The 27,037-nt window shown below is 56.6% G+C and overlaps 1 protein-coding gene across 6 annotated transcripts in view; it reads right to left on the bottom strand.

Moving 5' to 3' along the window:
* Nucleotides 1-27,037, bottom strand: part of PRKAG2 (protein kinase AMP-activated non-catalytic subunit gamma 2) — a 226,692-nt gene that overhangs the window by 115,355 nt on the left and 84,300 nt on the right. The window contains exon 1 of one of the 6 annotated variants that reach the window (XM_059711426.1): nt 22,283-22,817. The exons of 3 other annotated variants lie outside the window; for them this stretch is intronic. In XM_059711426.1, coding sequence (XP_059567409.1) covers nt 22,283-22,376 — 94 coding nt within the window. In that variant the 5' untranslated portion in view covers nt 22,377-22,817. Of the gene's footprint in view, nt 1-22,282; nt 22,818-27,037 lie in introns of those variants that run through there. 2 more of the 6 variants (XM_059711431.1, XM_059711432.1) reach the window with 2 other exon arrangements.

Below are 27,037 nucleotides of genomic sequence, written 5' to 3'. Positions count from 1 at the left end.
GGCGGAGACCTCCCAGCTCTGCACCCATTTGACAGCCAGGCTGGAGAACCCACCGAGGCAAATCCTGGGGTGGCGGGGGGGGTCGGGGGGGGGGAGGCACAGAGCCTCGGGCAGCGCCATGAGCTGCAGCTCCATTTCCAGGGCCCCTCCCTTGACTAGCCAGGGCCTCGGAGGCCTCTGCTGCTTCACGGGACCCTGAGGGACCTTCCGAGAGACTCACATGTTCTCCAGCCCGTGTGTCAGCTTCCCCAGGACCTCACGCAGGGTATCGGGTGTTGCCTCTGGGAGAGAGGAGTGGAAATTCAAAGGCCAAAGGCTCTCCTCCCCAGGTAATCCTCTCTCTCCGGCAGGGGAGCCGAGGTGACCCGGTCTCAACCACCGTACCTAACGCAGCCATTCAGCTCGGAGAAAGGAGCCCGAGCGGCCAGGCCCTTGAGGAGTCACGCTCCCCTGCAGCCAAACAGGATGCACAAAGGACCGCACCTGACCCAGAGCCAAGTCACACAGGCCAGCCTGGGAGCTGGGCCCAGGGCAACAGAGGGCTCAGCAGGGGGCCAGCTGAGCCTGCAGATCGCTGACCCCAGCAGCCACTGCCAGGGCCCAGTGCAAAGTCCGGGCTAAGGCAGCGCTGGTCCCTGGGCAGCTCCCACAGTGAACAGGGTCGCTATTTAGCCAGAAAAGTCTCACCAGACCCCAAAAGGGTGGGGTAAGGGCCTGTAGGGACAAGGTGCAGAGCTTCACCTTGGCGAGGCACCCTGACACACCCATGTAAGTGATTCTGGCCGCCACCCGCCACAGGGCGGTGTTGCCTCCATGGTAAAGTGGAGAAACCCAAGTAGCAGGAGGCGGAGTTACTGGCTCAAGGTCCCTTGGCTGAGCTGGATTTGAACCCAGGACTCTCTGGCTCCAGAGCTTAAACTGCCTGTCTATTTCCTCAAACTCTCCCAGAAGGCAGCCAGTGTTTAACATTGTGAGGGAAAACCATAAAGATGATCATTTCCTTCCGCCCTTCCCTCCCTCTCTCCCTCCCTCTCTCCCTCTGTTTCCTCCTGGGGCTCCGAGAGGCCTAATTAAAGAGCTCAGAATTCTAGTAACATTAGCACCTGGGCTTGCCCTCAGCAAAAACTGCTCAGCGAGGCATTCTGTTGCCTCCCCATCGTCCGGTGTCAACCCGAGACCTTCCTGCCATGAGGAGAGTCGAGCAAGGGGACATGGAGAATGTAGGCATCGTCTATGAGGAGCACGAACGCTGTTTTAGGCCTGTGACCCTCTCATTTGAACAAAGGGGCGCATCTGTGAGGATGGGTTTTAAGGGGCCGAATCCCAGGTGCGGATCTCGGCGGGGGCTGGTGGTGCCCGGTGCCACACTCCTTGGCTCTGGCTTACACTGTTTGCACTGAGTCTATTCCCATCGTCTACACCAGCTGTTACCCAGATCACACTGGCAAAGACTAGGAGATGGTGACATGTCCGGACACCGTGACAAATTCTACCGGGAACTTGAGCACAAACAGCACCTGGCCAAGCGCAGGACAGCCACGGCTCATAACTACACACACGGGAGTCCTCAGTGATGTGGACAGCTGAGTTCCACGCTAGCCCACAGCGCGGTGTGGTCGCCGGACGGCCAGGGTAGCCCTGGGAAGCTCCAATTAAACAAGCGCCCATGAGCGCTCCCAACAGCTACCCTCAGTTCTGGGTGCTGGGGACTGGGCATGGGATGCCGACTGTGTGGGGGACTCGGTGGCCACCTCACACGTCAGGGCGACTTTCAGAAGTGAAAGCGTTCACAATTTCCCAGTTGGTAATTATTGAGCACATTAGTCTATGCACTTAAGAAAATATTTGCATGAACATTCAATGGGCTAATGTGTTTAAATACTTTAAGTCTATTTATTTAATGCTCACAAGTGATGAGGAAGTTGTTATGGTCTCCATTTACAGGTGATGAAACTGAGGCATAGGAAGGGTGAGTCACCACAGACATTTAACTCATCTTTGTGGGGTGAATGCATCAGTGAGCAGTTACCCGTCAGCAGAAATGTTTAAACAGAAGCCCAGGGCGGCTTCTTCGGGTGTTAAGAGATCAAGAGCATCAGATAGAGTTTTCACCAGAGCTACCGGCCGGTGTGTGGCTTCTCCTGCATCCCGGAAACGCTAGACCAGGGGCTCTTCCTCCCCAAGCCCCGGGTGACAGTGTGACTGCGGGTGCAGGCCGAGTGCTGGTGGGGTGTCACGGGCCGGTTCGGCTGCATCACCCCAGAGGCCCCACCTTCCCTGAGGGGACCAAGGACTGGCAGCAGCCTTAAGACTTTCTGGTGTTGCCCCTGGGATGACATCCACCCCACCTGGTGGCTGGGTGACAAGCAGCTGGGAAGACCAGTGTCCGGGTGTGACTGGCCACCTGGGACCAGCCTTCCTCCTGCAGCCTGCCCATCACATGCTGGAATAGGACTGGGCAGCTTGATGTGACCCCCGCCTCCCATGCCCCCCAGATGCCCCAGCTCTGCCAGCTCTGCTGTGAATGGACAGGAAGGGACCTGCGTACCTGAGCCTGGACCTCCCGTGCGCTGGCTCAGAAGCGTCCACAGCGGCTGTCACTCCCTGGTAATAACTGCTCTCAGGCCTCACGGTCTGCAAAAGGCCACTGTAGGGATGGCCCTGCAAGGTCCCTTATTCTGGTCCTGAGAGAGAGAGAGGGCCTGTCCCCACTGATGAAACCAAACAAGCAGCTCTCTTGGCTCTGACGAGCTGACGCCCTCCTGGAACCAACCCTGGCGCTGGGGTGGGGGTGGGTGGGAGGTCCCAGTGGCCTGACCAGGAGGCAGTTCCCAGGGCTGCCGGCTGCAGGAGGGCAGTCAGGCAAACGAGGCTCCTGCTACCAAAAAAGGGAGCTGCTCCTGGTTACACTCAGAGCTGTCACTGGGGCCACATTTGCCGAGGGAGGATGTGACAACCCCCGCCTACCTCGACCCCTGTCTTTCATGGAGATGTATACACCGCGATGACATAGCGGAGAGAAATGGTCTCCGGTCATGCAAATCCATCCCACTGGTGTCCACATTTCCCATCGCCCACTGGGGTACAGGGCATTTTCAGACGACTCCAGCACCCAAGCGAATCATGTTTACGGGGCCCCCTCTGCACGTGGGGAGAGTGGCCGAGCCTCAGAGGAGAGGGAGCCAGCGGGCTCGGGGTGTTTTCTCTGTTCCTTCTACAAATACTCTTTCCCCTGCTGGGTGGGCCTCTGTTTGGAGCTGAAGCAGTTTCTGAATTCTTTTTTTCTGTGGCTGAATAATGACACTGAGGCAGGATGACAGGGTCTGTTGGACGGGGAGAAAGAGGACTCAAGAGCAAAGTCCCGGGAGGGAGGAGGTCAGTTAAGGAAGAGCTGGGAGCCTAACAGCTCAGCAATCTGAGAAGTTCGTTCACAAACCTAAATGCCTCTGGGAGTGGAGAGAGTGCGGAATTTGTTATCCTTTGCTCTGCTCCCTCCCCTCCAAGGAAGACTCCATTCTTTTATTGTGGTTTTTAGGCCACACCCCTGACAGCAAGCCAGGCTGTGAATCAGCAGGTTTTAATCCTCACCGGAGGATATTTTCCCATTGGTTTTTAGAGAGAGTGGACGAGACAAGGAAAGACAGAGACATATTGATGTGAGAGAAACACAACGATTGGTTGCCTACTGCACGAGCCCCAACCAGGTACGTGCCATTGACAGGCCGACGCTCTATCCACTGAGCAAAACTGGCTAGGGCCGTGAGCAGGTTTTAAAAGGACGCAGTGCCAGGGCACATACATGCGTAGGATGCAGCGTTGTTTTCTTCACTTCCCAGTGTGGAAACATCTGACCACTTTGAAAGTTGAACAGAACCTGAGCCCCCATTTCCCCCTCTCCCAGCTTCAACAACTGTCCACGAAGACAGTGCGTACACATCACCAGCACATCACGCCTGCACCACTTAGAAGTCTTGTTAAAGAAGAAAATTCCTGGACCCCACCCCAGACCAATATATCACATTTAGGAGTTAACATCCCAGAATCTGCGATTTTCCCAAACACCCCCAAAGGATGCTCACAGACGGTATGTGTGGGGTTATAGGGGTAGAATCCTAGGCTTGGTCCTTGCTGTGCCATTTACTAGCTGGGTAACTCGAACAAGTTTCTTACGCTTTTTTTGCGACACCTCCACCCGAATACAGATATCACGGGTTGCTGTGAGGAATACACAAGATGGTATAAGAAAAGTGCAAGATGGCCCTGGACGGTGTGGCTCCGTTGGCTGAGTGTCCTCCCGTGCACCGAGAGGTTGCTGGTTCGTTCGATTCCTGGTCAGGGCACATGCCAGGTTGCGGGCTTGGTCCCCAGTAGGGGATGTGCAGGAGGCAGCCCATTGATGTTTCTCTCTTGCTCTCCTTCTCCTTTCCTCTCTCTAAAATCAATAAAAACATATTAAAAAATAAAGTACAGAGCACACAGCTCATGAAACACCCAATGCTGTCATTTCCCTGCTTCACTATGATTGGTCTCCAAGCCCCAAGGAAAACATACACCCAAACGGAGATTTTTGTGGGGGATTCCAGAGGGAGTGCCTCCATCCAAACCCATGAGGCCCACCATCTCGCTGGGAAGGTCGAGCCATTGGTTTAGAGTCACTGACCAACAGTGGACAAAACAACACACAAACTGGGGAGTTCACACTGTCGATCGCAAAGGGGCTCTGTGATACATCTAACTGACCTTAACCTCGGAAGGTGAGCTGTTCATAAAACCCTAACAGGTAGGTCCAGTGGGTAATCACACCCAGGAGTATAACGCCTTTAGTAAAAGGTTGCCTCTGCCTTGGTTAAGCAAGCCCTGTCCGCTGTTCTTGTGCATCTAGGTTAACACGCCTTCAAAATGCCTCCTTTTCAGACCCCTTAAAGCAGCGGTTCTCAACCTGTGGGTCATGACCCCTTTGGGGGTCGAACGACCCTTTCACAGGGGTCACCTAAGACCATCGGAAAACACATATATAATTACATATTGTTTTTGTGATTAATCACTATGCTTTAATTATGTTCAATTTGTAACAATGAAATTGGGGGCCACCACAACATGAGGAACTGTATTAAAGGGTCGCGGCCTTAGGAAGGTTGAGAACCACTGCCTTAAAGCGTAACCACCCTCGAGGGAGCGCATAACCGTGTCGCCTGTCCTGTTATCTGGATTCCCACCTTGCCTTCTCCCACCTCCAAGTAATCTTCCTTAGGACCCGACCCCGCCTTCACTCCAAATGCATAGAAGAAGCCGTGAAACTGCTGTTCTCCGGAGCATTTGAGATCTTGTTTCCCCGACGCTGTCGTCAGTGTGGCCCAAACAGACTCTTACAAAAATTCTCTGCAGGTTTAGATGCTTCTTACGGCGACAAGATGTTGCTATTAGCTGCCCCCACCCTAGGGTCACATATGGCGCCAAGCCCGAGATCCCCTGGATCTTTATTAAGAAAACTCACAGGAGGATGAGGGAGGGCGCTCTTACTATGACATGTGCGGGCACTGCCAAGGAAATGGATAGACTCTGTCATGTCATTCTGTCCCCCCGTGTGATCCTCTGCCATTGAAGAAGGGGGGCGGGCAGAGCAAGGTCCCCTCGTCCAAAGGGGGCTGAATCCACCTGCCCTGGTCCCAACAGCTCAGGGCTCAGACGGCCAGAGCGCACCGGTCACGGACCTGGTTGCAGTGTCTGTCGCCTGCGGAGCGCAGCCCAGTCTCGCACACAAAGCAGATGCGCAATGAACACAGGTCAGACGGGGAGCACGTTTCCCACTATATCGACGTGGAAACTGAGGCGTAGACATAGTGAAGCCTATGGTGTGGATTCATTTTGCAAACACAGGGACCAATACAAGCCTTTCAGTTGGTGGTTTGAACTCCTGCAAGGAAAACAGTGTCTCAAACACAGAGCACTGGGGCGGGACCGCTGTCACACCTTCAGTCTCTACAGCGTTCTAGGGAAATGGGTGTTGACAGTGGCAAGGGCAGCAGGAATGTGCCTGCTAAGAATTTGGGGGAACAAAAGAACAAAAGAAGGAAAGAAGTTGCCCTTATAAAGTCAAGTTTTGAAGAACACATAAAAAAAAAAAAAAGACGTAATTAGCCATTGATGACAGTTACCCAAGAGACGGTGATTATATGCCTAAAGAATTTGGGAACACCCATAACTCCACTCAGGGTGACCTGGGTCACCTGCAGAGAGGCAGAAATAATATTTTACTCTAATTTCATAAGCAGGAACTTTTTGGAGAAACTCCAAGAACAGAACAGTGGACGGATGGTCATTTAAAGGCACAAAACAGGAAACTCCGGAGCCCTTCGACACACGGTCCAAGGGGAGGGTGGCCGAGTGCCAGCCCCAGCCCAGGTCACACTCTTGATCACTCGGCAGCCGCTGGTCTGGCTCCCTGCGGCACTCAGCCGTGTCCGCACCTGTGCCCATTACCGGTGCCACTTAATGAGAAAGCTCTGGACCTGGAGCCCCCAGGAACCGAGAAAGAGGTCTGTTCTTGGTGTGTGAAAACGGTCGTCTTTCGGAGCCTACCAGGCTGAGGACCCATCCTGAGACGTGGTGACTCACAGAGGAAGAGTGACCACTTGGCAGGCTTCCCCACCTTGCTTGGACCTCCCTCGGAGTCCCAGTCCCAATGACGGGAGGACGTCTGTCATTCCGCTGACCCACCAGCATCTTTACAGCTGCCCTGTGCTTGGCCTCTAGAGTGGGAGAGGGACTCCAGTGTGGGGAATTCTCTCAAGACTCTGCCCGGCCCGCTGTGGCGACAGCCTGTCACCATGGGACCTAGACCGACCAATGGCTGTCCGGGCTCAGACTCAGCATCCGCTGCACAGAAGCAGGTGCCAAGCAGGATGCAGACAGGGGGCTGCCTCAGTCTGCCACAGCGAAGTGTTGCAGGCTCATGGCTTAAAGAGCAGAAATGTACTTTCCTACAGTTCTGAAGGCTGGGAAGCCGAAGATCAAGGTCCTGTGTGGTCAGGGTCTGGCGAGAGCTCTCTTCCTGGCTTGCAGATGGCTGCCTTCTCTCTGTGTCCTCATAGTCCTCTTTTTATAAGGCCACCAATCCCATCCTTATGACCCATTTAACCTTCACGATGATCTAAAAGCCCCATCTCCAGGCTGGCTGGCGTGTCAGTGGTTGAGCAGTGACCCACAAACCAGAAGGTCACAGCAGGATGGTTGTGGGCTTGATCACAATCATCGAACTGCGTAGGGGGCGTGCAAGAGGCAGCCGATCGATGCTTCTCATCATTGATGTTTCTATCTCTCTCTCCCTCTCCCTTCCTCTCTTTGAGATCAATAAAAACATTAAAATGAATGAATAAATAAATACCCCATCCCCAAAGACTCACATTGGGGGTTAGGGGTTAAGGCTTTAATAGTTGCACAACGCAGGCCACGGCCGTGGCAGAAGCGCTGCTGGGGCACCCAGCCCAGCATTGGGTCTGGGCGTGTCCAGCGCTGCGGCGGGGCCATATCCCTGCTCTGGAAGTGACTCTGGGCGCTTCTCAGGAACAGCAGCCTCATTCTTCGCATCCTGGGGTTCTGTGAGCTGCTCACTGTTCTTTAACACACTTCTTCTTGTCCACCTAACTAGCTGTAATGAATCTCCGGGCCTGGGACTAAGAACGCTAACTGATGCTAGGCCAAATGGGGCCTCCTTCCATGGAGTCCAAAGCTGACTTCTTTGAATTTCCAAAGAGGATTCTCTAGTTCTTGCTCAGCGGATCCCGAGTGGGCCTGCCCGACCTCGCTCCCCTTATGTTTAAGGACTTGCAGCATCTCTCTTTTCAGCACTGCCTGGAGCTGCTGCCTGGGGCGCTCGGGGCCTGTGGTGTTTCAGGGACAAGTCCAGAGACAGACTCCCTGCCCTCGCTCCTGGGGGGGATGCTGGGCGGATCCGTGAGGCAACGAGTTCTCACAGGACAGGGAGGGGCGTCTCTGTTGGGACGCCCTGAAATATTCCTGGATAAGGCGAGGGTGGGCCTGAATCAGTGCTGTCTCGTCTGATTGCAGCACCTAGGCGGTTGTAGCTCAGCTCTGAAACCATCACAATTGAGAAAGATAAAAAAGTCATGATAGATACGAAGTGTGTGGTGAGGGTGTGGGTGAACTGAGCTCCCATCCAGGTGGCAGTACACGTCACACACCCTCCCTGAGGGAACATGGCAATAGCTAAAATAAATAAATAAATAAAATAAACACATGCACTCTTTGACCCAACAATTTACTCTCAGGAGTGTGTATCACAGATATATTCACGCATCAGCGCAAAGAGTATGTACTTGTTGCATTTTTTTAAAAAATCCTCACCAGAGGATATTTTCCCATTGGTTTTTAGAGAGAGAGGGAAAGACAGAGAAATATAAATGTGAGAGAAACATATCGATTGGCTGCCTCCCACATGCACGCCGACTAGGGCTTGGGCCAGGGAGGAGCCTGTAACCGAGGTACATGCCCTTGACCGGAATCAAACCTGGGACCCTTCAATATGCAGGCCAATGCTCTATCCACTGAGCCAAACCAGCTAGGGCATTGAAGCATTTTTTTATAGCAAAGAACTGAGAATGGCTCCATCAATAGAGGACTGGTTCAGTACTTCCCGGACTCTCTATAGAATGGAGCACTAGGCAGCCATGAAAAAGAATGATTGTCAGCATAGACTGGTTAAGGGGTTAAAGGCAAGTGGTAGAACAGTATGCATGAAATGCTACCCTTTGTACAAAGAAAGCCTGGAAATGCATAGAATACCTTTGAAAGGATGTGAGATCAGTATCGCCGGAAAAAAGGAGGCCAGGGTCCAGGGTGGGAGAATGTCTAAATGTACAAATTAGTACATTTCGAATGTTTTAACAGGCACATATTACCTATCCAATTGCATATGTATTTAAACAAAACAATATTATTCCAGGATTAGAATTGTTCTGTGAACTTCTAGCATGGTCAGTTACGGGGTGATGTGTAAATCACGTAATCTGAGCCCCAGATGCCTGTGTGTAAAACACGTGCCATGGTATTTCACCTTGTAGCTCCTTCTGCTCTAACATAAAACCCTTCTGGATGGAGCAGAAAGATGGAGCGTCTTGGTGGAGGGTCCCAGGACTGCTCTGTGCAGGGACCTCTTTGAGCCAAAGCGAAATGCTACTTACTCCCCAACGGCACCTTGTGGGGCCCAGTGCCCAACGCTGGGCAAAGCTGTGGAGGGTGTCAGGGTGTTTGAAAACTCCTCCTTCACCCTCTGCCCGCCCCACCCGAACCGCCAATCTTTCCTCCGACACAAGGACACACCGCCCTTGGGCCCCTCCCCTCCCCTTGGCACCAAAACCTGCCCCAGCAGAGGAATCTGCACTCAGTCACTTGTGCCTCTCCCTCCGCGGGCTCCTCCTGGGCTTATCTCTCCCCGGAGAGAGGCTTTGCTTTGATAGAGGAAAGCTGGTCGTTACCAGGCAGGGCAGGAGGCGGGACGGCTCTGTGCTCCTGGAACCAGCAAGGTCCCGGTGGGACCAGTGGAGACACAGCCTGACGCCCGGGCTCCACCGGCCCGAGAGCGCGCCTCTGCCTGTCAGCCACAGCTCAACGCCAGCCGGCTCCCGGGGCCGTCACTGGCACCGCTTGTTGTGGATGTGCCGCTAACACACACCACCCCGGCCAGACAGCCGCAGCCCCAGGCCCTCGCCCAGGGACGGTCCTCACCCAGGCCTCGGATCTTCCAACTGGCTCCCTATCTATCAGCCCTTCCCCTCCTCCCTGAGGTCTCTGCCCCCAGAAAGAGGGAAACTGAGGACTGCATCCAGGAAAGGCTCTGCCTCCGTGGAAGCGGGGGAATTCCCCGCCGAGCTCCCGGCTCTGTCCCGCCATAAGCTCCAGCGGGAAGGTGGACGCCAGCCCTGTCTCAGCCTCCTGGGCCTGGAGTCAGTGACCTGGGGAGAGTCTAATGATTCCCTTCCCCCAACGCAGTCGCGCTGGTACAGGCCGCAGCCACCCCTGGGAAAGGCCGACAGGATGCACTTTGGGAGCCCAGGGCCCTTCCCCAGGGACCGGCCTCCCCTTCAGCTGGGGCTCTGGGCCTGTGAACGGCTCAGTCAGGGCATCGAGGGGTCGCCACTCGGTGTTTATGGTCCGAGTGAGGCTGTGGCTCAGCTGCCCTGGGACTGCCCTGCATGCTCACATCGAGGGAGACTGAGTTCACCTCTAGGACCAGCAGGATCGGGCAGCCAAGGCCACGGCCCCCGACTACTCGCACCACCGGGTTGACTGCCTCCCTCGCGGTAAGCACGCCCGTCTTGTCTGGGGTGATTGCTGCCCCTTGGCCCCGGCCACCGGGATCCAGCGACCCCCGTCGCATTCAGGGTTTCAGCTCAACGCCAGCAGGCCCATGCCCTTCCTGCCCCACCGAGAGGAGTGGCCCAGAGCCCCAAGGATGCTGGGGCTTCCCCGACACCTTCCTTGCCGCGGGCTGTGAGAGGCGTGTCCTCCGGACCCTCCCGGGCGGGGGGCGGGTGAGCAGGTCTCACATGTGGTCTGTGCTCAGGCTCCCACCTCCCCACGCTCGTGGACGGCTTCCTCTGCTCCATGTAGGGAGGTCCACCTTGGGGTCCATGTTTCCGCCACACAAACCGGACGCCAGGCCCTGCTGGCCCCCAGGGCCCTTCTTAGTCCTCCTGGCAGGCCCAGGAGCGAGCGCCTCCTCCCCCAGCACCGCACCCGAGAAAGGAGGGGCTCTCAGAAGCAGGGCTGGGCCTTCCTCTCCTGTGACACATGCCAGGCACGCATCCAAGTCCCACGCTCCCTCCCCGGCGTCTGGGGCCCTCTCTACCAGCTCTTCTAAGGACTCTGCCCCCCTCCACCCCCCCCCCCGCCCCGCCACCTGGGGCCAGTGCTCTAACCTCATACACCTCCCCACCCAAGGCCAAGGTCCTCTCATTCCCAGCACCTCTGGTGTGAAAGGCTAATTCCAGCTTGACTGTGAAGTGCTTGCACAGAGGCCTCTTGGAGGGACAGCGTAGCAGAGGATGCTGTCAGGACCCAAAGCACCCAAGCGTGTCCCTTTAGAAAGTCAGGCTGTGGGGACTTGGGGTGCTCCCTGTGGCCCTCGGATCCCACTGCAGGTGGCTGTGACCTCAGATCCCCACCCACCCGAGGCACCTTCTTGTTAGCACAGCGATGGGTGTCCTGAGACCCTCTCCCCCGTGGGCGTCGCCTTGGGAGCAGTGGGGCCATTCATATGGCCGCCCACGCGAGGGTGCCATGTGGGAGGTCCTGGGCCAATAGGAATGAGGGTCCAACCTGCCTGAAGGGCCCGCGCTCTGTCTGGGTGGGAGGACAGGGTGGCCCCGTCCACGACGGATGAACGGGTGAGCAAAAGGGGCATCTGCGCACAGTGGGCACGATTCCGCCTCAGGAAGGAAGGGGATCTGACAGATGCCACAACAATGAGCCCTAGGACAGCATGCTAGTGAAAGACACTGTGATTCCTGTTCCGTGGGGGACTGGACTCCTCAGGTTCGCAGAGACAGGACGTGGGGCGCGGGTGGGGCTGAGAGCGGGTGGGAGTTAGCGTTTAATGGGGACAGCTTCGTGGGGCAGATGGACTGATGACGGCCGCACAGCAGTGTGAATGTGCTCAATGCCACTGCTCTGAACCCTGCGGGTGGGAACGGTGCATACGATGTTATGCATGTTTTACAGAATTAAACGATGCACAAAGGAGGAGCGGGCTGGTCACTAGCGGTGCCGTGTGGACTCACGGGCAGGCAGAGCGGGGCTCCTGAGAAAGGTCCGAATCCAAGGCCCCCTGGGCCCCCTCCCGCCCTGGCCGGGGCGCAGACGGCTGCTTCCTGCGCCTCCACGTGTCACGCTCCTTTCTCATTCTCACACATTATGTTCTATTCCGGCCTAAATCTCAGAGCCAGGCCCTCAGAGAGAGAGAGCTCAGTAAACCTCCCACCTGATGCTCAAACACTCACCCTCAGCTGAGTAACATGGTGCTGGGGGCCTACTGTGTGCAAGGCTGGTGCTCAGGGAGCCACCCTGAGCCTTCGCAGCCACCCCTGGAGGACCACCACCCCGCTCAGCTGACACCGTGGCCCTCCCTTCCCAAAGCAGCCACCCCCGGAGCTCTGCACGCGTTAGAGCAGTGGTTCCCAACCGTGGCTGCACATTAGAATCATCACCTGGGAATCTTTTTAAAATCCTGATGTCTGGGCCTCATCCTCCGGAAATTCTGTTTCTTTGTGACTAATGTTGCGGCCTCACCCCATAACAAAGAAACAGAATTTCCGGAGGATGAGGCCCAGAAATCAGGATTTTAAAAAGATTCCCAGGTGATTCTAATGTGCAGCCAAGATTGAGAACCACTGTGTTAGAGGCTCTCAAAGACATCAGGGTATTGTGGATCCTGTGAATCTAGGGGATGTCTTGCAGCTTTCAAACATTTAAAAGGGCTATTTTACTTTATGATTTTAAAAACACAGTAAAATATAAATACATATAGCCCTGGCTGGTTTGCTCAGTGGTTAGACTGCCGGCCCTCTGACCAAAGGATCCCGGGTTCGATTTCCAGTCAAGGGCATGTACCTCGGTTTCAGGTTCAATCCCCAGCCCTGGTCAGAGTTTGAGCGGGAGGCAATCACTTGCAAATAATCAATGTGTCTCTCTCACATAGATGTTTCTCTCCCCCCCTCCCTTCCACTCTCTCTAAAAATCAATGGTGAGGATTTAAAAAATAATAATAAATACCTACATTTTCAGGGGGGGAACAACTTCTCCTTTGCTTCGGCAGAGCAGCCCATCGAGTATTAGCTCGCGCCTGTCTGAGCCGGCACCTCCAGTTCTTTCAACTCCTTTTCATACCAGGGTTTTGAGTTCTCCTACCACCCAAATTAAGTCCTTGACCTTGAAACCATTTACCATCTCATAGAAAAATTAAGATGAAAGATTAAGAAGCTGAATAAAGTCCAAACACAGTAAGTTTGTTTATAATTATTATATTTTGTGGTTCAGACTATAAAGAAGACAGCTGAGGTTTAAAGCGATGGGAAACCTCGGGGTCCCTGCGGCCCAGTTTGCCACCCCACCCGGCCCTGTCTGCGTTTTGGGGGACAGCTGGTTCAAAAGGCCCCGGACAGCTATGTGGCTGAACCTCGAAGTCCGCCTGGGGTCTTGCAGCTGGGTGCACCCAGCCCTCCCCCAGTTTGATTTTCTTAGATTTTTCTATCCTGGGGATGAAGGTGATCTATTTTTAGCAAGAGGCTGTATAAGCCAGGAGTTGCTATAGCGACAGCTGGTGGTTACAAACCAGGACCTGCTACAGTTCCCAGTCATAAATAAACCCCAAACGCTGAGCCCTGGAAGAACGCCGCCTCAGAAACCGGAGCTCCGCCCTGACGCATGGCTCCCCGCCTGCTGTCCGCAGGGTGTGCTATCAGCAGGCTGTGGGCGCTGGGCTCTGCCGTTGAGAGCAACCCGGATGGGGGGGGGGGGGGCTGCTAACGCTCAGCTACCAGGCGAGGAAAAGCACCTGCGTCTGCTTAGGCCAGGCGCTGGGCAGGGGGCGGTTGGCTGCCCTGGGTAAGCACGAGGCCGGGAAGCCCGGGAAATGGAGATGCGGTACCTGATTACGGACTGGCCCACGAGGCCGACTCGCACACACACACTAATGCTGAAATATCCACCCAGCCGGCCTCGAACGTGTCCAACAGAAATGAGCAACACGCTCAGGAATACTCCCAGCAGCTGTGGGGGCCCCGACCTGGGAACCGCCCAGGCCCCGGGATGGACTGTGGTCCCTGCCGATGAGGAGCCTTGGTTACCCAGCAACCGAGTGAGGGGACTTCAGCCACAACCGGGGCCTCGTCGCACCTCCCATAGTTCACGTGAAAGAGGCCGGACAAGAAAATAAATCTCGTCCGGACCCAGTCTGTGACGTCCCAGACCAGATCAAGTAACTTGGGGGAGGTGCCTGGCGGGGAGTGCGGAGGCTTCTGCGCTTGGCGGTTGTGTGAGCACGGAGCGCACATTCACTCTGGTTTGTACACGCCCCTGTGTGCGTCCACTTAGTGAGACACACACACACAAACAAGGTTGTGAACGTGGGCACTGCGTTGGTGAGCCCATGTCAAAGGCATCTGGTGCTGGGAGAGTTCGAAGTGGAAGTTCATGGGCGGGGACCACCCAGGAGGAGTGGAGCCAGGCCCACATGGCCGCCGTCAGGTCAGGGCAGGATCACCCAGGCGTGAGGATCAGAGAGCCCCGCCACCGGCGAGGGGGCCCCTGCCGTGGGGGATCCTGAGAGGCGAGGCTGGTGGAGCAGAGACTGGAGAAGGGGGACCCTGGAGGGGCTGTGGAAGGTGAGGGGCCGCCCCTGTGGCTTAAGTGTGCCTGGGGGGCGGGAGCTGGCCCGCAGGCTCAGCGTGAAGACAGTGACTTGCTCATCTTTCTGTGGTGCTGTCGGGGCTTCTCTCAGCCACGGCCACAGCTGCTGCTGGTGACCTCAGGCTACAGCACTTTTGCTGTCCGATCGACCAGCTCGGGCTGCTCTGTGGCCAGGCTGAGCCACCAGGAATGAGGAGCAGAGGACAGAGGGCCTTCTGACTCAGTATCCCCTCTGACTCATGGCCAGCCAGGGTGGCAGCCAGAGGGTCGGGACGAATGGGACAGAGAAATGATGCTTTTTACGGCCCTGCAGGCAGGGGGGTGAGCATGGTCCACCTCAGGCCAGGAGAGCACTAGCCCAGCGCCGCTGGATGGGGGCTGGCACACAGCTCTCCCTCGGCAGGGCCACAGGGGGCTGCCAGGTCTGCTGGCCTCTCTGGGCCTCAGTTCCCCCTCCACCACCTGTCCACCTGCCTCGACAGAGTTATCGAATGTAAAACACTGCAGAAGCCACCACATGAGACATCATCAACGGCGGACAGTGACGTCCCGTCCGCCAGGCCAGCGCTCTGGTCCCCTCCCTCCTCGCACTGGCCTTCCTCTGCTCCCCGACGACGCTCTCCCGGTCCTGGCCGGCTGCTGCACAGCCTCCCACAGCTCATGTCTGTCTATCAGAGCGGGCGCTGGGTGACGCAGGAGTCGCCAGGCTCAGGGCGATGGGGCTGCCACAGCAGGCGGCAGGAGGTGCGGGGAGGAGCTCCCCCACCCATGTGGATTCTGTAGGCCGGCCATAGGTCGGACCAGGGGCCTGCGCAGGAGGGGACACGCTCCACCCTGGGGACCTGTACCCTGGATTACTACCACTGTCATGGGATACCTGTGCCGCCTACTGTGCCAGGGCCAAGGCTGGGCCACGGGCCACAGTGGTACAAGAGGCCAACCTGGCCATCAGGGAACATCCATGTTGATTCATTCCAGAGAATATTTGGACTTTGCATATTACTTTCTTCGTAATCATTAAAACAAACATTGCTATGACCAGCGTGCTCAATGGTTAGAGCATCAGCCCATGCACCAGAGGATCTTGGGTTCAATTCCCCATCCAGGGCACATACCTGGGTTTGGGCAGGAGGCAGCCAATCAATGTGTCTCTCTCATATCGATGTCTCTCTCCCTCCCTCCCTCCCTTCCTTCCACTCTCTCTAAAAATCAAAGGAAAAAATATCCTCAGGTGAGAATTAACAAAATAAATAAGCAAATAAGTAAAAAAATACATACACTGATAAATAAGTACATTAAAAAACCGAATTATTGCTTGAGGATAGAATGCGCCTTGCTCTTCTATATATACTAGAGGCCCAATGCACGAAATTCATGCAAGCGTAGGCCTTCCTTCCCCCGGCTACCGGCACCGGCTTTCTTCTGGCATCTGGGACCTGGGCTTCCCTGGCAGTCCCAGCTTTGTCCAGAAGGACTTCTGGTCTAATTAGCATATTATGCTTTTATTATTATAGATAAAAGGCTAATATGCAAAGTGTCCCCTTGGGAGTTTGACCAGGAGACTGGGAGTTGGATTGCTTGCTATGACATGCGCTGACCACCAGGGGCGGCACAAAATGAAGGAAGGCCCTGGTCGGCAGCCAGAAGGCCCCGATTAGCCCTGATTGCCAGCCAGGCCTAGGGACCCTACCTGTGCACGAATTTCGTGCATTGGGCCTTTAGTTAAATATAACAAGCTCTTGATCTTATCTAGAAGCTGGAGGGCCACCTGTCGCTTTCTGAGTGCAAGGCTCCTGGGCCCTCAGCCCCAGCCCGGCCAGGCCCTGCCTCAGAGAGTCTGCATGTCAGAGCAGGAGTTGCCCACCCAGCCTGACTCTCCAGCCCGGAGCCCGGTCACAGACCCTGGGCGGTCTCCATCACTGTGCAGTCACTGTCTAAACTCATCCTCTTTCACAACCTTCCTTCTGATTTCTCTGTTCATCCCACCAGGCTCTGCGATCTTGTTTTACTGTCAGTGACACTTTCAGATATCTGTGGTCCTGGAATCATTTGTCCAGTGTCGGGGTTCTCCACTCAGGGCTCCCCAGAGGAAAGCGGCTGCCAAAACCATGTTTCTCACAGCCTCGCCTGGCATAGCGAGCACCTGGTGCAGGTGCACCCACTTTGCTGACTGCCCCATCATCACCAGCCATGTTGCCAGACCTTCCTAACATGCTTTCTGGGCACTGAGCGCGACGGCCCCGCTGCCACTGTCCCCTCCGACCCCCTCCCCAACCCAGTGGGAGCTCAGACATTCCCAGGAAGCTCCCACCTGCCGCCTGCGAGGGGCTCTTGTCCAGGGGCCGCCAAGCAGTGTTAGCTGCCGGCTCCACAGAGAAACAGGGCAGTGGGCCTATGAGCTCGTCCAACAGGGCTCAGGGGGCAGATGGGGGTCAGGGAGGGCAGATGGGGCTCAGGGAGGGCAGATGGGGCTCAGGGGGGGGCCGATGGGGCTCAGGTGGCCTACGGGTCTCGTGTGACTTCTAGCCGAGCCTCACATCCCTAAACCCTGTGCTCTCCTTGGAGCACTGGGGAGTGCGCCCTCTGGTCCCAAACACCCACCATGACAGTTACAGCATCTGCCCCGCCCCCAGCCCCATCCTGGCCAAGGAGACACAGCACCTCCAGGGTCCCCCGTGTGACAGGAACTCGGCAGGGAGGTCAGGGGTCCGGACCTGCGGCGGGGCTGGGGGCCAGGCTCCTGTCCCAGCGCCGCCCTCACTGTCCCGGGGGCCTCAGAGCCCAGTAGTGCTCCTCCCAGGACCCCGGGCTCCTCTGCAGCAGGTGCAAGCCCAGCCCTCCCTCCACACCCACCCGATGGAGAATAACCTGGCTTCCAGGCCGCCCTGCCACAGGGGCCCTGACCTGGTGCTTCACTCTGCTTCCTGCTGTCCGGCCACATGGGCCTCTCGTGTGACTGGAACACACCGTGGTCTCCCCCCGAGGCCTGAAGGACCGACCCCAGGTGCCCACAGGGCCCACTCCCTCCGGTCACGCAAGGCCAGCAGGGGAGCCCCGCCCAGCCCGCCGGCTTGCCCACAGCACTCACCACCGCCTGGCATCGCAGACGACCGACTGTCTGTGGAACTAGCCAGACCCCGAGGACAAACACTGACTCCACTCATACAGGGCACCTCGAGGCGCCAATTCATCGAGGCAGGAGGTGGAAGGGGTGCCAGGGGCTGGGGGTGGACAGAAGGAGTTGCCGTGTAATGGGGACAGCTTTCAGTTGGGGATGATGGGAAGTTCTGGGGATGGATGGTGGCAATGGCTGCCCAGCAGGTGTAAATGCACTCAGTGCTCCTGAACTGTATGTACACTTACAAACAGCTAAGATGGTAAGTCTTGTCCTGTATGTGTACCCCAATTTAAGAAGGTGTGTGCCCCGGGAGGGTGGGCTGGTGTCCTGCTCATCACGGTGCCCCCGGGGCTGGCAGAGAGCAGACGTGCGGATGCTGGTGGGATTGGCAGAGCGTTGGCCACTGTTGAAGCTAAAGCACACCAGTCTCTCTACTTCTCCATCTGCCTGCGAATGTCCATTATGAAAAGCTAAAAACATATATTTGAATGAAAAAATTTTGGGATCTTTCAAGGCAACCCCACTCAGGACTCCAGGAGCCAGGCAGGCAGGTGGGGAGACCTGGAGGGGCCGGGCAGGGAGTTGTGGGGACAGAATGGGAAGCAGCCTTCACTCTCCAGCTCTGCCTGCTGCGTGAGGCCAAGCGCCCCACCGGACCGGCGACTGGGAAGGCAGGGTTGGGTGACGAGTGCCTGGGCACGAGGGTCTCTGGAGTGCTGCTCCAGAGCCGGCTGTCTGTTTATCCCGAGAAGGGTGGACGAGAAGGGCGGCGTGGCCTCAAGCCAGGACTCGCCATCGGTTCTGGTCTGGGTGTCTGTGGACTCTAGCGGCCTGGGGACGGTGTCAGCGCCCGCTCTGGGGATCTCTGTAGACTAGAGATTGTTCTTTACAGCTCCCCCTCTAATTGTAGAGGCGGAAGAGCTGCTACAGTCATTTCCTTTTTTTTCCTTCTGATTAGCATAATCCCCGCTGATCTTCCTTTTCCCTTTTTTTTTAATCCTCACTCACCCAAGGAGTGAGGATATTTTTTTCTCCATTGATGTTTAGAGGGTGGAAGAGAGAAAGAGAGATCGATGTGGATGAGACACATCGCTTGGTTACCGCCAGCTCCCACCCCGAACAGGATTGAACCTGCAACTGAAGTACGTGCCCTTGACTGGGAATCGAGCCCTCAGCCCCTCAGTCCATGGGCTGACACTGCAACCACGACGCCAAACCGGCCAGGGCTCTTTTCTATTTTTACTGTGATTGCTACAGGCTCTCAGTCCACATACTCTGCAATTCTGTTGACCAAAGAGGCTAAAAGAAAATGCTAAGGCAGAATGGTCGCTGTCTGCCCTGTGAGGTGTGAGATCTAGAGGGGCCCCTGCACGGAAGCCAGGGGTGCAGCTACACGTTGAGGCCCAAAGGATGGGCTTTTCCTGAATCAGAACTTTTTAAAAATATGTTTGTTTTTTTTTTTAAATATATTTTATTGACTTTCTACAGAGAGGAAGGGAGAGAGATAGAGAGCCAGAAACATCGATGAGAGAGAAACATCGATCAGCTGCCTCCTGCACACCTCCCACTGGGGATGTGCCCGCAACCCAGGCACACGCCCTTGACCGGAATCGAACCTGGGACCCCTCAGTCCGCAGGCCGACGCTCTATCCATTGAGCCAAACCGGTTTCGGCTAAAAATATGTTTTTTACTGATTTGAGAAACACAGAGAGAGAGAAACATCGTGTGAGAGAGAAACGCTGATCAGTTGCCTCCCACATGCACCCTGACCAGGCATTGAACCTGCAACCTGGGTCTGTGCACTGACCGGGAATTGAACCAGCGACCTTTCTGTGCACAGGACGACACTCAACCAACTGAGCCACACCGGCCAGAGCATGAGTCAGGGTGTTTTATCAAGGTGTGGCGCGTTCAGAAATCCAAGGAGAGCCGCGCACTGCAGAACAACACCGCCACCCAGGGGCAAACACGAATGCCGACCTGCCCACCTTTCGGGGTCAGCCGTGTGCGTGCGCGTGTGTGCGCATGTGTGTGTGCGTGTGCGTGTGTATGTGTGCGTGTGTGTGTGTGCGTGTGTGTGTGCGTGTGTGTGTGAGTGCCTGTGTGTGTGCGTGTGTGTGTGAGTGTGTGTGTGTGTGTGCGTGCGTGTGTGTGCGTGTGTATGTGTGTGTGTGCGTATGTGTATGTGTGTGTGTGCGTGCCTGTGTATGTGTGTGTGTGTGCCTGTGTATGTGTGTGCGTGCGTGTGTGTGTATGTGTGTGTGTGTGCCTGTGTATGTGTGTGTGTATGTGTGTGTGTGCGTGCCTGTGTATGTGTGTGTGTGCGTGTGTGCGTGTGCGTGTGTATGTGTGTGTGCGCGTGCCTGTGTATGTGTGTGTGTGTGTGTGTGTGTGCGTGTGTGTGTGTAACAAAGAAGGTGTGTCTCTCAATCTGAGGAACTCCGGGGAAACCAGCCGAGGAAGCAAAGTGTACCTTATCCCCTGAGGAAGGGCCCCGCCTCCCACTGCGTGGGCCAGTGACGATCCCTGGAAGAGGCTGAACCAGCCACAGGAGCAGCAAAAGGGCCCAAGGAATCCACGCCGACCGCCCAAATGCGCTTGATTTGGGGGAAGGAGGACACGGAAGAGGGACACTTTCGCGGCCCTCGTGGGAACTTTCCTAGGGGGAGGAAGAGACTCCTCTACAGTTCCTTTGGCTACAGGAGAAACTACAGGAAGGAGGGCGAGGGGGTGGGAGGGAATTTAAACCCCCAAGCCCCGAAGCCGTGCTTACTCGAGAAGCATGGGTAACGGTGGAGTGGCTCCTTTCCCATCCGCCCACAGCCAGCCACTCGGTAGGGACAGCTGGTGACGCCTCAGGTGTTGGTTTAGAACGATGGGTGAAACGCTCCTTTGGGGACATGGTCCCGGTCCCTGCCAAGCCAGGAGGTCCCAGGCGGGCGATGGGGATGGTTAACCTGGGTCTTGGAAGGTGGGCCAGGCTTGGACAGGCCGGGGCTGGGAGAGAACGCTCAGCCCACCGTCTCTGTTTGGCGCTCACTCGTCACATCCAGGCCAGGCACTGTCAGAGGGGCCAACACCGGCCCTCTGGCCTTGCTCCTGGTTCCGCTCACGGAGACTCAGGAAAATCAGGACACACCTGGACACTGGGCTCCGGTCACCTCAGGTGGCCTCACCGACCTCCCAAACCCCAGGAAGGTTCTGCCGGGAGCCGTGATTTCCCTGAGCCCGTGGTGGGCGCCGGCATTTGCATGTGAGCGCTTGCAGGACTTGGTCGACATGCAAATATCCGTTTGCTCTCCAAAGAGTAGCAGACAGGCGGACCGCCAGATTTACCTCCCCAGGGAGAAGCTGCCGTCGGGCAAGCATGTCAGAGGCCTTTACTAATGGGCCCGCCCTCCCTATTAGCAAAACCTGACTTGTAGTTAAACAGTAGGTCCAGGCTGAATTCTAGAGCAATGAAGGTTTTATTACTGTATTATTTAAAGTAAGGCTTCTTTTTAAACCATGTCTACGAATCCAGGGTGCCTGTGATTCCTCCGTTGGTTAGGGCAAGGCACCATCTGTGTTCCTCTAAGATTCACCTCTGTATCCCGTCAGATCGGTTCTCCAGTTCCTCCCCAAGGCTCGGACTCGCGGAACTCCAGAGCTGCCGAGTCCTCCGCCCACACCGCCCAGGTCACCAGCGTCACCCAGGGCCCACCGTCCGGAAGTAACCGGATAAGCTGAACATAGCGAGGCCGTAGGCAAGTTTTCTGACTGCCTTTTCCTTGTCTTACTATCCCATTTCTCATGTTCTGCCCAGATGTCTCCTTACTACACATTACACACGTCACATTGCACTCAGGGGCCACAACATTTGACACACCCCTTGCTGTCTCGTCTTTAGCACCACTGGGTGCGGGAGCCTGTTCCACCTGGCGGGGGCGCTCGGGACTGTCCGTGTCGTACCAGCAGTGTGACCCCCCCTTCCGACAGAATGAAGCTCCCCTCCCATTTGAGTGGCAGGTCTTGCAGGCTCCAGGAAGCTAAGAACGCTTCGGAACCCACCCGCCTGGCTCCAGCCACGGACACGGCACAGCCCACCCCAGCCCGCAGTCCACGGACACCCTCAACCAGAGATGCTTCCCACCTTCCGGCTCCCTGGTGACAACCCCTGCGCCTGGAGAAGCTGGAGGAGCCCCAGAAGCCAGGGAGACTACAACGCAAGCTCCTCGCCCCAGGGACACAGGTCAGGCAGGGGCTGGTCCCTGTCCCATGGATCCTAGGGCCCGACGGCTCAGCCACGGGTCGAAGGCGGCCATGGAATTCCTCCCCCGGTCCCCACCGCTAGGCTCCTCTGCACACACACACACACACACATCACTTCTAACAGCCGGAAACAGCAGTCCCCATCCATCCTTACTTTTCCCCAAGCCGCTGGCTCTGCCTAAATGAATGACTGTCCGACCGTTCACTAACCGCATTAGGCCCGGTGGGCAAGAGAGGCCGTGGCTGCAGAGGAAGGCTGTGGGGCAGCTCATGGAGCTGCTTTGCCATCAGTACGGAAACACACCCCACACACCCATCTGCTCCTCTCACTGCTGCCTAGCAATCACATCCACCGCCACAGGGAGAGGCTGCACCCTGCACACACACACACACACACACACACACACACACACACACACACGCCCTGGGGTTTCCCTCCCCCACAGGCCCAGCAGAGAACGGGCAAAGGGCAAAGGGCAGCGTCCTACCGAAAAGGCCATGGGGCTCCGACTGGCGCCTCTCGGTGCTCCGGTTCGTCTCCTTGTGCTTCTTCTTCCCCCTGAGGCTGCCGAAGCGCTTCATGGGGAGCTGTGGCCACAGGAGCGGCCGCAGGCGACCATACCAGGACCCTCGGGACCCCCTTCAGCCCCAGGCGGCGGGGGGCCAGGAGAGGTGCGGCATCAGCCCGCAGGTGTCTGGCGCCCGGCAGTCGGCCACCAAGAGCTCAGAGACAGCGGGGAGTCCAGGCGCACGCCCGGGGGCCCCGAGGCGAACGAGGATGGGTCCCTCTCCGGGGCGCAGCCTCCGGACACACAGCGGGGTGACCCCGTGCAGCCCTTCCTCCCGCAGGCCTCCGGCCGCAGCAGCTGGGGCAGCCCGCCGGCCCGGAGCGGCAAGGGGCCGCCGGCAGCACAGGCAGAGCCTCGCCCGTGGGTCTGTTTATGGAGCTCAGGTCAGCTGTGCGCTCAGACACCCCAGGGGTTTCTCCCTCTGGACAGTAGGCAGGAGGGAGGACGAAATAGGCAAACGGAGCACGGGCCCGCTGGTCATGTGCGGGTCTGCGATGTCTCTTTAAAAAGACTGTAAAAGGAAACCACACTGGGCAGACAAATCCTTGGCACCAATTGGCCGGAGCGCACTCCCATTATGACATGACATCACACAACTATTTTGATTCATGTGTTCCAGGGGCTCAGAAGGCTCCGGCGCTTCTCCATGGAGAAGTCACATGTCCCTGGAAATCGCTGAGTCTACTTCAGCGCAGGGCTCCTTGCGATGAAAGAAACAAGACCACCTGTAAGTGGGGGACCTGGGGCCCCCTGGGATTCACCGGGAGGGCCAGCAAATTTGCTAAGAACTGTAGAATGACAGAGCTCAGAAGAGGTTGTAAAGAGGGTCTGGTCCAACCCCTCCCGGTACAGATGGGGAAACTGAGGCTTGGGAAGGAGATGGGACTGATCCAAGGTCCTGCAGGTAATGTCAGAACCAGGGCTAGAATTCTAAGCCAAACCCACGACCTAATTAAACAAACCAAAAAACTTTCAGCTTGTGTTTTGCAACTGTGAAACAAACGTTAAAACCACAAGAGGGAAAACAGTCCCCTCCCCCCCCCCCCCCCAATCTCTTCGCTAGCCTACAGGAAGACACAGGACCTGCTGACTTGCTTCGTGACCTTGAGAAAGTTTCTTCCCGCTCATGGGCCTCAGTTTCCCCCTCTGTGAACCAAGAGGAGTCGTGGACATGTTAGGATCGAGTCTATTTCTCAGCCGGAACTTCCGCCGGCCGCTCAGTGTGCCTTCCTTTCCTGCTGGACCCAAGGGCAGCTCAGTGGCCCAGCATTTGCTGCAAGGATGTCTGAACGCACACACCCAATAGGCCTGGCCCTCAAGGAATTCCCCAAGGACTTGGAGAGACAACGATAAGCTGTTAAGCAACACTAACTCATAAAGGAGCTGTATGAGGATGAGGTTAAGTGGCGAGAATGGGCGCGTGTCATCAGCACCAATGGGTGGGAGGGTCGCGTGGCCCAGCGTGGAGAGGAGGGCGCGAGCTGGCCCTGAGGGTTGAAGGAAAGGAGAGAGGCCAGGCCCCCACCTGGGGGGAGCTGAACCTCCAGAACAAGGTGTAAAACCTACCTCCGGCCAACTCCCCAATATTCTAGTGGGTTATCTCTGTGGTTAAATATCTCAGCCCAAATTTACTGCGATCAACTCTGAAAAAGACTAAGTAGGTAGGTTTGGAGTTCCACATTTAGAGTTCCTTTTTTTTAAAAAAAATCTATCCAGCTGTTAATGGAAATTGAATGTTCTGATTTAAAAATAAAGCTGAACTTCTTTAGCAAAAAACTGCTAAACAAGTGTTCCAGTAAGAAAAAAAAGGGGCATGTTTGATTAAAAGGAAAAGAGATGTTATATCTAAGCCAATATAATATTCTTGCCTTAGTGACAAAGTATGGAGCAAGAGAGAACATTTCAGAGCGTAGCAACGGAAGATGAAAATACAGCAACGTAGTTAGGCCTCATGCTCCCTGCTCAGTGCACATGGCCACTCACTCATCACACAGTCATTAAACCTCCGTCAAAGGCACAGGGCAGGAGCTGACGGAGGGGATTAGTGTCCTGAATAATTCGAAGGCATTCTTGTCCTCTAAGAACTCCATTTTAATTAGTCAAATAATAACTCCCATTTGTGGAGCGCTTCCCACATGCCAGTCGGGGTGCTGGTCACCACACGGTTATTATTTTACCTGGTTCTTCCTACAACCTGTGGGCAGGTGTTCGTAACACCATTTTATATAAAGATGAGTAACGCGGAGTCAGGGAAGCAGCCTGACTGGGTTCACACGCCTAACAAGTTGGAAGACCGTGGGCTTGACCCTTATTTATCTGATTCCAAATGCACATCTTGCCCTGCCGCACCCTCCTTTCTCATACACAGGCACAGGGAAACGCACCAGCCGCGAGGCCAGGCCTGGGCAACGCCCGGGCTGGACCCTACAGGACCCTGGGGTGGGGCTGGAGCGATTGGGAAGTTCCTCTCTCTCCACTCCCACTTGTAATTTTTAATATGTTTTTATTTATTGATTTTAGAGAGGAAGGGGGAAGAGAGAGAGAGAAAGAGAAACATTGATCTGCTGTCCCACTTACCTGCTCATTCACTGGCTGATTCTTGCATGTGCCCTGACCAGGAGTGGAACCAGCCACTTAGGCGATTCGGGACGATGCTCTAACCAACTGAGCTACCGGGCCAGGGCCTCCCACTTATAGTTTTGATCTTGAGGCAAGAGAGAAGCACCATATTTGAAAGTCTTTGTTCCCATCACAGTTCATCTTGTAACACCGGCCAGCCGAGCGGGTGTCTACGCAGAGCTGACCTGACCCAGGCTGCCCGGCTCTGGGAACACCACGCAGACCGCTCGCCTTCCCGAGGCCGCGCCCAGGCTGCTGAGCACGGACGGGGGGAGACCCCTGTGCCCCTGCCCTGCGGGCCCAGAACCCGGGGCTGCCACCAGCTCGGCCCCACGCTCCGCGGACTCACTTGGGAGAAAGGTCGGTGCCCTCGTAGAGCAGAGCCAGGGTCCGGCCGAGTGAAGAGAAGGACCACCCAGACCGCTCCGGTCCCGGCTCTGCCACTGAGACGGGAGCAGAACACTCCGAACGGAGATGCTGGCGCTGGGCCAACTCGCAGACGGCCGTGTTTGCCTGCCAGTTCGCTGTGGTCAAGGATTCGGACAAGCTTTTGGTGGAAGGAGCTGGGAGCGGCGTGGAGGGCAGCTTTAAGAAAAGCTAGGTGACCTTGAGAGTGGACACCCCCCCCCGCCCCCGAGAGACCCCAACTACAGCAACATGTACTTTTGACCTCAATCAAGATGTTCTCCCTGGAGTCGGGTCGAAGCCTCACGTGCTGACGGGGTTTCCGGCAGCTGCTCTCCTGGACGCAGCCCCTGCCGCTCTCCCTGTGCACACACTGCGGCCGTGGCCCTCTCCTGGGTCCATCGTGGCCGGCACTGGCTGGCAAAGTCCCTGGGAACCTTACCAGGCGCTCCCACCGGTGTTCCTGCCTGACCATGCATACCTGAGACTCCTTAACTTGCGAGTCTCCTCAAGGCCTTGCCTTCCCCGGGGGCCCACACTGCGGGAGAGTGGCCTGGGACCACTCGCCAGAGCCCGCGCCCTTCCCGACTGCACCGTTCCCACCAGCGGCTGGTCCCAAGGGCGCGAGGGGGCCTCCTCCACCAGCTGGGACTCACCCTGGGGCGCTGGGGAGTTTTTTTAAGGGAAGGGTTAATAAAAAAGGAACTGCTGGTTCCCAAGACAGAACCGTATTTGCAAATGTCTCTCAAAGGGCCAGGCCTTTCTGGGTCCAGGACGGGTAACTGGAGCGGCAGACACCTCGCCCTGCAGCAGGTCCCAGGCCGCGGGGCAGCCCCACCCTGATCACCACTCCGACCCGTTCCACAAGGTCTGGGAGGGGCGGACTCCAGGCCATTCGATCTGTGTGCTTTGTTTTTCTTGCTGTGGTTTCTCTAGTTTTTCAGCTATAAAGCAGTTGACAGCTAGAAAAACGAAGTGACACCGAAGAGTACTTCTGGAGACATTTCACACCGAGCGCAAGCCATGCTCCCGCCCTGCGTGTCCGGTCCGCAGCCGGAAAGCTCCGCGGCGGGCCCAGCACCAGGGAGCAGGTTCCAGCTCGGGCTCCTGAGCTCAGAGGTGGGGCAGGACCAGGAGCAGGTGTGCCCTGCACCGGTCACCTGAGCAGCATGTCCTGTCCGGGCACCCTGGCCCTCCCCCCTGGAGCCGCGGGAGGCTGTGACACCCCTCGCTGCCCTCTGCGGGGCTCCAACGTGGCTCCGCCACGGCTCTGCATGTCCCCCATGCAGGTCCGAGGAGCACAGGCAGCGGCATGCGGGGTGGGGGTGGGGAAGGAGGGCAGGTGTCCTGATGCTTGCATTTCACCAGGTGTTGCCTCTGCACCTCTGGATACTGCAAACCACCCAGCAGCCAGAGTGCGGCACACACCCTGAGGCCCAGCTCTGTCTGTCACCCCAGCCAGTGCTCTCCCTTGTGCAGCGGCAGGAGGCCCCGCGATGAGGGGACTCGTGGGGCCACACGGGTCCCGAGGCAGTGCCACACCTCCACCGAGGCCAGCTCAGCCGTGGGGACTGCCCACAGCAGCAAGGCTCCTGGGAGCCCGAACTGCCTCTGGGTCACCAATTCAAGTGAAAAATGAAAAGGCCCCAA

This window comes from Myotis daubentonii, chromosome 10 (genome assembly GCF_963259705.1).
Source record: "Myotis daubentonii chromosome 10, mMyoDau2.1, whole genome shotgun sequence".
NCBI lineage: Eukaryota > Metazoa > Chordata > Mammalia > Chiroptera > Vespertilionidae > Myotis > Myotis daubentonii.
This window is presented reverse-complemented; position numbering and strand designations above follow the sequence as displayed.